The following is a 10,071-nucleotide window of genomic DNA, read 5'->3' on the forward strand; positions in this document are numbered from 1 at the left end:
AGTTTCCTCCAAAGCAACGCACTGTATAGCTCGAGTACAGTGTCAAATGAGCAAGGGTCGTTGTATTGCCGCTCATAAGCATAGGTCAGGTACATTCACTTTTACTTAGATACATATTGTCCCATGCCACTCACTGACTTAAGGGTCGAAGCACATGCAAGTACACCACCCCATTCACCCGAAGAAGAAGACCGCACGCGAAGACTGTTGCCAACAAAAGTGTCCCACCTAAAGACCATTCAACGACATCGTAGATCCGACAAGATTAATTCCATAATGTCAAGCATACACATGATAATTAATGTCACATGACCTGTGCGGATGCACATACATTTACTAGATTTAATAATATTTTTAACTTTAAATGATTGTGCCACTTGTTTGAAATTCTCATTTGTATGAATTTAGTGTGTATATTATTATTATTATTATTATTATTATTATTATTATTATTATTATTATTATTATTATTATTATTATTATTGTTATTATTATTATTATTGTTATTATTATTATTATTATTATTATTATTATTATTATTCTTATTATTATTATTATTATTATTATTATTATTATTATTATTATTATTATTATTATTATTATTATTATTATTATTATTATTATTACTATTACTACTGCTGCTGCTGCTACTACAATGAGTATTAAGATCAAAATTTAGATAAAATTATGATACAAGTGAAAATTAGCCAAAGATTTAATAAAAAGACCAAAGAAGGATTCGTCAAAGATTTATTAAAAGGTGACATAAATATTTGGAATTTCTTAAAATCTAAAAACACAACCCATGTTTTACAAATTTCTCTTCAGTGATAGTGTTTAGCTGCTTGTGAGATGATTTTTCCAATCTCCAATATTACCAAGACGGAAAAAAGCTTTGTTTTCCATATTAAAAAAACCTTTACTGGTCTTTTTTTTTTTTTTTTGAGGGAACCTTTGCTGGTCTTATTGACCTCCAAATTGCTCAACTTCTCAAAACTACACAAATTTAATATATCATCAACCACACCTTTGAATTCTTCTTCTTTGGAGAACGGACACTCCAAAAACTCAGCAAGCTCTTTCAAATAAAAATTAGGCTTCATTTTCATTTCTTCATATTTCAAAAACATCACCTTCTCTGGCTTTTCGAAGCTTTTCTTCCAATATACGAATACATGCTCCCAAAAGGGTCCATAAGAACTCACTCCTGTACAAAAACTCTCAAAAGCCTCTTGTAGTGGAAGTGTTCCTCTACTTTGTGCTCTTAGCTTGTTTGTGAAATGCCAAAGTGAAACAAAAGTGTCTTTAGGATCTCTACATAGATGCACCACCTTGCAAGTTAACTCTTTCACAGATTTTGGCAATGATTCATAAGAAAGATGTGTAGAGAAGAGTCTTGAAGAGGATTATGTTTTGACATCAGGAACAAAATCTTTGTCATAGTAAAGGTCAGACTCCAAAAAGGGAACAAGACCATGAGGGTTGGTAGTGAGCAATGGATGGTTGTTGTTAGTATGATCAATATTTGGATATTTTTTGCGGTTTAGCAAAGCAAAAGCCAATGCTTTGAGCCAAGTGGTACCTGCTTTTGGAGTGGTAACTATGAGGATATCTGTATCAAGGGCTTGAAATTGCTTATGTCAAGATAAAGTACCTTGGAGAATCCATATCATTTCTTTTCACATAATTGTATTCATAATTATAATTATATAACTGAATCAAATTAATTTGAATCTTTCATAATTATATTCATATTAATTTAATTCCATTCTGTTAGGCCACTTGGATGAAAGTGGAAAATGGAAAGAAAGTTATTTACTTAGGTTACTACTCCTCCCAGTACCCAATTTGACAGAAAACATAGAGCGAGAGATCCCCTCTTGACTTTCAAACTTGTTTAGCTGAAACACATATATAGAGAGAGAGCAAACTATTCATAGAGAAATAGATAACAATGTGGAAAATACATAACAATGTCACGGTGACTTAATGTCACCCAAGTATTTCCCCTATTATTAAATACCTCTGTTTTTTCTTGGCAAAGTTGGATTTGCATTCAGTATATTAAAAAAAAGGTTAAGAGGCAGTGAAATTTTATTAAAGATATGAACATTCTTTTCCAATGTAATGCCCAAATAAAATAGCCCAAGTATTCCACTCTATTGGTTCCAAAACATCACTTAACGAACCTACTTAGGTTGATCTAGTAGTATTGTCTTGGAACCTGGGAGTGTGCTCCTCCTTGAGGTCTTAAGTTCATTTCCCTCTAGTGTCAATTTAGGTGGGTTAATTTAGTTTCTTCAAAAAAATAAAAAACATCACTTAAGGATTTATTGAGGCATAACTGAGGGGCAGCACATGGACATGGTCAGTGACTATATACCAATATATCAACAAATGCGACGATCACAAACCATCATAAAAATGGGTCAAAATTATTGTTGATCTAAGATGGGAAGGAACTTGGGCATTGCCAAATATAGTACTATGCTGTACGATACCTTGTGACAACATTTTATCAACCAAATTATCTATTGCATCCTTCTGAATAATGGAATGTGGACGAAAAGGACACAAGTTGAAAGGTTGATTACCTTCCCTGAGAGGAATCCGTTGATCAAATCAGAGACTTTTGGGAGGTAGGAAAATGGAGATTCAAAGAAATCAGAGAAATTATTCAGACGTTCGTCTATTTCTTGTGGCAAACTGCAAATCAGAACAGAGAGTATGTGGCCATTGCTTGTTCAAAAAAAAGAGTATGTGGCCATTACACGAAGGCATTTCAAGGCAGCAATTGGGTTGCTCTGAAGCCAATTGTGATGGAATTTGGATTCAGGGAGAGAACTTTGAGAATTCAAGCTGCTAATAAAAGGAGAATTCACATTAGAGGAAAAATTTGATAATGAGTGATCAATTTTCATTTCTTCCATTTAGTGCTAAAATGCACCAGTTTTATACACAGAGATAGAGACTAATAAACTTTCCGCTACTCTGCCACATCAGCCGAATCTAGAGGCAAAAAAAGAAAACCATTACTTAAAAGTAAAATTACCTTCTAACACAAAGGTAAAATACGTTGTGTTTAGTCATTGTCATTGGTTGCAATGGTTCCTATACCAAATAACAAGGCCATGCTACACTGAATCCTCTCATGAAAACATGTAATATAAATCAACTTGACATTTTCCATTTCACTTAACTAGAAGTACATGCCGACCCCACTTAGTGGGATAAGGCTTGGTTGTTGTTGTTAACTAGAAGTACATAGCTCTATGCTGAAAAGATAAGTTAAATCTAATCTAAAATTATTAGTAGAGTTCTGCATCAGCATACCAGTTAAGATACACTGGAGTGAAATTTAGAATTGGTACTTCCGTATTTATAAAATTATGTGAATAAAACAAAAACTATATTGGTCATATTTCCTATTGTTACATTAGAATCGGTACTTCTCCCATCATGGTATGATTAAAACAAAAACTATACTGGGTATGTTGACTAATGTGGTGGTATGATTTATTTTCTCACCAAAGTAGCACATTTGACTATATTATCACCAATAATCCCTGCATGAACATTGCCCTTCCTTAAAACAATGAAACCTGTGAGTATCTCTAACAGTGATTTCCCTACCAGAAATGGCTGATATAAGTTTGATAGCATTGTGGCAATCACCACAAATTCTTAGGTTCTTAACAACAAGTATTGGCGCCCCTTCTTCAGTGGAGATCAGAGCAAAAGCGATTGCTAGCTTCTCACTGTGATGCCATAACCTTCTTTCTTTCTCTTCTAGTGCTACTACATCTTCATCTTTCACCAATGCCAATCTTATATCTGCTACATACCCTGCTTGCTTCAATTTCATTAACAATTGACTCATGTACGCATGAATCTCTTTTATCCTTGGATGTGAAGTGTCTTCAGCCACAAAGACATGCACCTTCTTATCTATCTCGATCCAACTACAACCCGGTTTCTTCTTCACTCCTCGTTCACGCATCAGCCTTTTGACTGTTGCAGCCTCTTCCCATCTGCTGGCACTTGCATACACGTTTGAAAGCATTACATATGGAGCTGCATTATACGGTTCCAGTTGGAGAAACTTATTGGCTGCTTTTACTGCAAGCTCCACATTTCCATGCTTCCTGCATGCACCGAGCAACGCAGCCCATTCGATAGAACCAGGATCAAATGGCATGGTTTCAATAATCCTCTCAGCTTTGTCAAGTTTCCCTGCCCTACCTAAAAGATCTATCATGCATGAATAATGTTCTGCTTCTGGTTCAATCCCAAACTTTTCTTTCATCATATTGAAATACTTCTCACCCTCATCGACTTTTCCTGTGTGTGCACATGCTGAAAGAACAGATATGAAGGTTATGTTATTTGGCACAATTTGCTCTTGCAGCATCAGTTCAAAGAGCTGGAGCGATTCAATCTCAGCACCATGCTGTGCATAGCCTGCAATCATTGAATTCAGCGATACCGTGTTCTGTTCAGGCATTGTATCAAATATCCTTCTCGCATCATGAAGATTCCCACATTTGGAGTACATTGCCACAAGAGCATTGTTAACAGAAACACGGTTACATGGGATATCGGATTTGATTGCCAATGCATGAACTTGTTTCCCCACAGAAGGAGATGACAAATTGGAGCACGCGCTAATCACACACACAAAACTACAATCATCCGGACAAAAATCAACACGCTGCATCTCCCGAAAACTAGAAAGAGCATCCTCAGACAAATCCTCGTGTTGGGAAAATCCGGATATCATGGTGTTCCAAAGAACCAAATCCGGTCTAGGGATTTCCTCAAACACCTTCATACACTCCAACATTCCAGCACACTTGGAGTACAAGTCAATCAACCCACTCCCAACATGAGAGTTCCTATGAAATCCACTCTTGATCATCTTCCCATGAAACTGCATTCCCCCAGCCAAATCCTTAAGACAAGTGAACGCAGTCAAAACACTAGCCATCGTAAACATGTCAACCTCCAATCCCATCCTCTCCATCTCCCCAAACAACCTCAGTGCCTTTGCCCCTTCCCGATGTTGTCCACACGCCACAATCATCGCATTCCACGAAACCATGTCCCTACAACCCTCCCCCATTTCTCTAAAAACCCTCCACGACTCGTTCAACCTTCCCAACCTACCGTAACAAGCAAGAACCGCATTACACACCGATGCATAACAATCATATCCACACAACAACGCAAAACAATGCAATTGCCTAACAAGCCCAACATCCTCAACACAGGCACTAATCACGCCAGACAACGTAAACCCATCAAGCCCCAACCCTACCTCTCTAACTTCCTTAAACACACTCACCGCCTGCCCACACTCTCCCCTACGAGCGTGGACCGCGATCAGGGTATTATAAGAAACAATATCCGGTTCGGGAATTTCATCAAACAGCTGGCGGGCAAGGTTCGGTAAGTTATGTTTCGCACAAGCATGTATAATGGTGTTATAGGAAAAAACATTAGGGTATCCGGTGAAGCGAAAAGCGGTTAAAGCATTGGAAAATGTGCCAAATTTTGAGTAAAGAAGTGTGAAATGGTTGGAGAGGTAAGTTGAGTGTGGAATGAAGGATTTGATGTAGAAAGCGTGGAGGGTTTTTCCAGTTAGAAAATCTTTTTGGGTTATGCATTGTTTGAGAAGGGTTCGAAAGGTTTGAAGATGAAGTGTGCATTGGAATTGGTTCATCTAATGAAGAACAGAGTTGAAACAATAACCAGTGCTGCCATGAAATCGTGTTTCACCTTTGTGTCCCGTTTAGTTTGGTAACTCTTTTCCATTCAATGTTTTTTTTTGTTTTTCTTTTTTTTTAAAATTTCCGTTGTAATAATTTTTGTATTTTCTAGGGTTAAATGTTTTTTTTAAATGTTTTTGGTCCTTATAAATATATCAATTTTTGGTTTTAATCCTTCTAAAATTTTCTTTCATCTTTTGATCCCATAGAAATTTTAATCATTACTTTTGGTCCCTATTTTTAAGTATATTTTGTATTTTTTAATGAGATTGTGCATAAATGTGTAGAATATTGTAAAATTCTCTCAAAAAAAAAATATAATTTTTTAACAAAACATAAATTAAATATGAATTTTAATCCACCAAAAATATAAAAAATTCATATTTAATTCATGTTTTGTTAAAAAATTCTAATTTTTTTGAGAGAGATTCTTATAATATTATATTTTTTTTGCAAAGTTTTAATAAAAAAAAAATATGAATTCTACATATGAATTTACTTTAAATAAGGGACTAAAAGTGAAAATGAAATTTTTTGGGACCAAAAGTTCAAGACAAATTTAAAAGGACTAAAACAAAAAGTTAACATATTTATAGGGACCAGAAATATATTTAACCATATTTTCTATTATATTACAAGAATATATATTATAAGAATTTAAAAAAAAAATTCAGAATCCTTTAGCAAAACATGACACTAATTGGTTATGAGAATATAAGTTTTTTCTTTTTTTAAATATAAGGTTTTTTGTTTGGTTGATTATGCATGGTAGAGGAGACAATTAGTGATGCCTCTTGTCCAAGATGTGGGGCGGTTAAGAAGGTAATTATGAAAACTCTGTAACAGCCCGATTTTCGCTAGTTTTATTTTATTATTTATTTATGTGTGTTATATGTGCTCTTATGTGATTATTTGCCTCTGTGTGTATTTTTGGTTGGGAATTGTAGAATTCGGTGTAGAAGGGTATTTTAGTCATTGTGAACTTAGGGGCGTTTTGGTCATTTGAGGGCAGTGGCAATTTTGTAATTTTGCAGAAAGTTATTATTTTTTTTAGTGCTTAGTAAGAGTATTATTTTACCAAGTTACTAGAGAGGGGGTAGTAATTATTTTAATTACCATTAAGTGACCGTTAGTGTTATAATTTACCATTAAGTGAGTAGTGACATTTTGGGGTGTTAGAATAGAAATGGGTTAGGCCCATTAAGGTTTAAGAGATAAGCCCAATTGAGTAGAGATAGTATGTAAACTCTAGTTGTTGGTAAAACTAGGTTTTACAAACATTATTCATTTCATTTCATTTGAGAAAGAGATAGAGATAGAGACTAGAGGCAACAACAACAACAAGGGTTAGAAGGCAAAGAGGGATTCAACATCTAGGAGCAAAATTGAAGCTTGGGTTAGAGAATCTTGGTGTTAGAGGTAAGAGGGTTAGGTTTCAACCATAATTCACAACTTTTTCTCTTTACCCATTTTTGTAAAATTGTTGAATTGAACCTATTTGTTTTCAAATTCGTGTTCATGTTTTGATGCAATGTTTGAGTATGTAATTTGAATGATAATTGAGTTGTTAGTGATGAAATTACATGCTTAAGTGGTGGTTATATGTATACTTTGCATTTTTGTCCAAAAATGGTGATATAAGATGTTGTTGTGATGAATTGTTGGTAAATTCATGAGATATAGCTACTGTTGTTGCTGATATATGTTGTTGTTGATGAATAAAACATTGGGTAATCATAATTGGATGATTTTGTGTTGTTTTTGAATATTTGATGAAAAATGGGTCAAATGATGATTTTTGTTTAGAGAATGTTTTGGGGCAAATTTTATATGGAATTGAGTGTCTTTTCATGTTTAGAAATGTTTAGACAAACTTTGGGATCAAATTTGGGCATTGGGAAGTCAAAATTGGGGTTTTGGGGTGAAAATGGGGTTTTTCCCGAGAGGAACCTGTCACAACTCGCACTGGCGAGTAACGTTTACTCGCAATTGCGAGCACTCGCAATGGCGAGCAACCTGCTCGCAGTTGCGAGCTGTTCAGTGCAGGCCCCCTGTTTTTGCGTTTTCATGCCTTTTCACTCGTTTTTGTTTTGAACTGGTTTTTGGTGAAAACATGAATATTGTAGAGAATATTTTTATCTTTCTAAGGGCGTTGGTTTGACTTGAATACGATTTTTGGTTTGTAAGTTATGGGGAAACTACTCTTGAAACGTTTTATTGAAAAATCCCGCGTAACTCGTTCCAAGTCGACGCAATCCTTGTGGAATGTTTTTAATCTTTGAAAACTTGATTTTTAAGAGTGCAACAGTGATGGTTAAGCTGTGTTGAGGTGAACCTACTCATTTTTGGGAAATTCTTTGAAAAATGATAATGGAGACGAATTTTGTGATTTTTATGAATTCGTCGGATTTGGCCGATGAAATGCTTACGTATCCTCTACTGCACACACATGTAGACTGTGAGAATACAAGGCATAGGCTATTGAGCTGGTTTACTTGGTTTTGAATTAATTGTTCGATTAATTTTAAGTTATGACTTGGAGAGACGAACTTGACTAAAGATGACTTTTGAGAACCAATTGATTGTGAATCCTTTATGGAGAATTGTTATATGGTATGTGAAGATGATTGGTGGTGTGATTATGTGACAACTTTATGTTGTGTGATTTTTGAATGTTGTTGGTGATTGTATATATATGATATATTGGTGGTGAATTATTAATGATTGCATATATACATGTATTGGTGATGGTGAGGTGATTATTGTTTGTGTGAACATATGCATTTGTAGTTGAGTCATATGTTCATGCATTCATGACTGATGGTGGTGGATTTTATATCCAAGACTGATGGTGGTGGATTTTATATCCAAGACTGATGGTGGCGGATTTTATATCCAATTGAGGTGAGTACGATGTTTTTGTTGCATCGAAGGTGACGACCTTGAGGTGTTTTGGTACCACATGCATCTAGAGAAGAGTCTAGAACATTGCATGCATTTGAATAGTTGATGAGTTGTGTCATAATTGAATATATGACTTGGTGAATTGTGTGTTGGTGAAATTTGGTGAATGTTGTGATTGTGTGGATTGATGTATAAGTACATTGGTGGATTTTGTGGATGGTTGTGAATAATTGATTTATGCTCTAATTGCATGTCTTATTTGTTTGTACTTATACACTTGGTGAATCTATTTGATGATAATTGATTGGATGATAATGATGAGGTGAGAATTGTATATGTATATACATAAGATGTGGTGATTTCTTTGATGATGATGATTGATTGCTTGTAACTTGAAATGATGAATTGTACTTGTTGAATTAAGCATGCTGAATTGAGTAATGAGGTAAGTGATGTGATCATTGATTGATGTTGATAAATGATGAGCTTTTATTGATGACTTGATTAGAGGTTGAATATGCATGCTATGCTATGATAATAATGTGATAGCTTGAAATGTAAGTGATGGGGATAATAATAATCATGTGATGCTAGTATTCTAGGAGGGAGGGTTATGTATAGGTGATACGTGTATGATACACTTGTGGAGATAAACTTGGAATGATAATATGCATGTGTTGTGATTACTTATGAATATATGTATGGATTGTTATTCTAGAATATATTCTTTCATTTCCATTGTTCATGATAAATGTTTTCGTGGATTATGATGATGTAATGCTAACCCTCAGTGGTCTGTGGTGGACCGCCTACCTTTCTGTATGGACGGGTAGACGGCGTGCAGGATGCTTAGTTGTTTGCTTGATGATGCCGAGGAGTGGAGTTCCTCTTTTATATGCAAGCGTCTAGATTAGGGCTCTGATCTAGGGTAGTTCTTGCATGTTGGTCTTTATTTTTGGACCATGTATTTTGGAGTTGAGATGCTATTTGTTATTTGAGATTTGGAGAATACAATTGTATTTTGTTGAGATCTGGAGATGTTTATGATTTTTAAGCATGTCCGCTGCTATGTTGTGTAACATGATCTTTATGCATGTATGATTTGCGGTTTATTAGGAGACGTAGCATCTATTTCTAGAATATGTCTGATGTATTCGCGCGTTTTACCGCTTAATAGAAATAGGGTGTTACAAACTCTGAGGAATTGTCCGAAGGAAATTGCTAAATGTTATGAGAGATTCTTGTTTACCGGTGTTTTCGGCAAACTATGGGGTAGTTCTGATTACTACAAGCGAGACCGAACTAGAAATCTTAGGACATGTTGTGCAAAGGTTTTGATCGAAAACGATTTGAAAAAGGCCAGGAAATGCACTCAGGTTACTTAGAGAGCAGGACGGGT

At 35.2% G+C, this 10,071-nt stretch overlaps 1 protein-coding gene, 1 long non-coding RNA gene and 1 pseudogene across 2 annotated transcripts; 1 reads left to right on the forward strand and 2 right to left on the reverse strand.

Moving 5' to 3' along the window:
* Positions 1 to 755: 755 nt before the first annotated feature.
* Positions 756 to 1,673, reverse strand: LOC146937591 (cytosolic sulfotransferase 5 pseudogene; annotated as a pseudogene).
* A 1,684-nt stretch (positions 1,674 to 3,357) lies between these two features.
* On the reverse strand, positions 3,358 to 5,873 carry LOC146937592 (Pentatricopeptide repeat (PPR) superfamily protein). Its single transcript, XM_085751833.1, has one exon. It carries the CDS (start codon positions 5,720 to 5,722, stop codon positions 3,554 to 3,556), a length of 2,169 nt encoding a protein of 722 aa, XP_085607959.1. The 5' UTR covers positions 5,723 to 5,873; the 3' UTR covers positions 3,358 to 3,553.
* A 713-nt stretch (positions 5,874 to 6,586) lies between these two features.
* LOC146937593 (uncharacterized) lies at positions 6,587 to 9,726 on the forward strand. The gene is made up of 2 exons (XR_015030984.1): positions 6,587 to 7,187; positions 9,506 to 9,726. It is a non-coding gene; the product is annotated as an uncharacterized LOC146937593 (long non-coding RNA).
* The last annotated feature ends 345 nt before the right edge of the window (positions 9,727 to 10,071 follow it).

Source organism: Medicago sativa, chromosome 3 (genome assembly GCF_051527215.1).
Source record: "Medicago sativa cultivar Bolivia chromosome 3, Bolivia_mono, whole genome shotgun sequence".
NCBI lineage: Eukaryota > Viridiplantae > Streptophyta > Magnoliopsida > Fabales > Fabaceae > Medicago > Medicago sativa.

Coding starts and splice junctions, on each gene's coding strand:
- LOC146937592 (XM_085751833.1), bottom strand. CDS start 5,722: ATGAACCAATTCCAATGCACACTTCATCTTCAAACCTTTCGAACCCTT.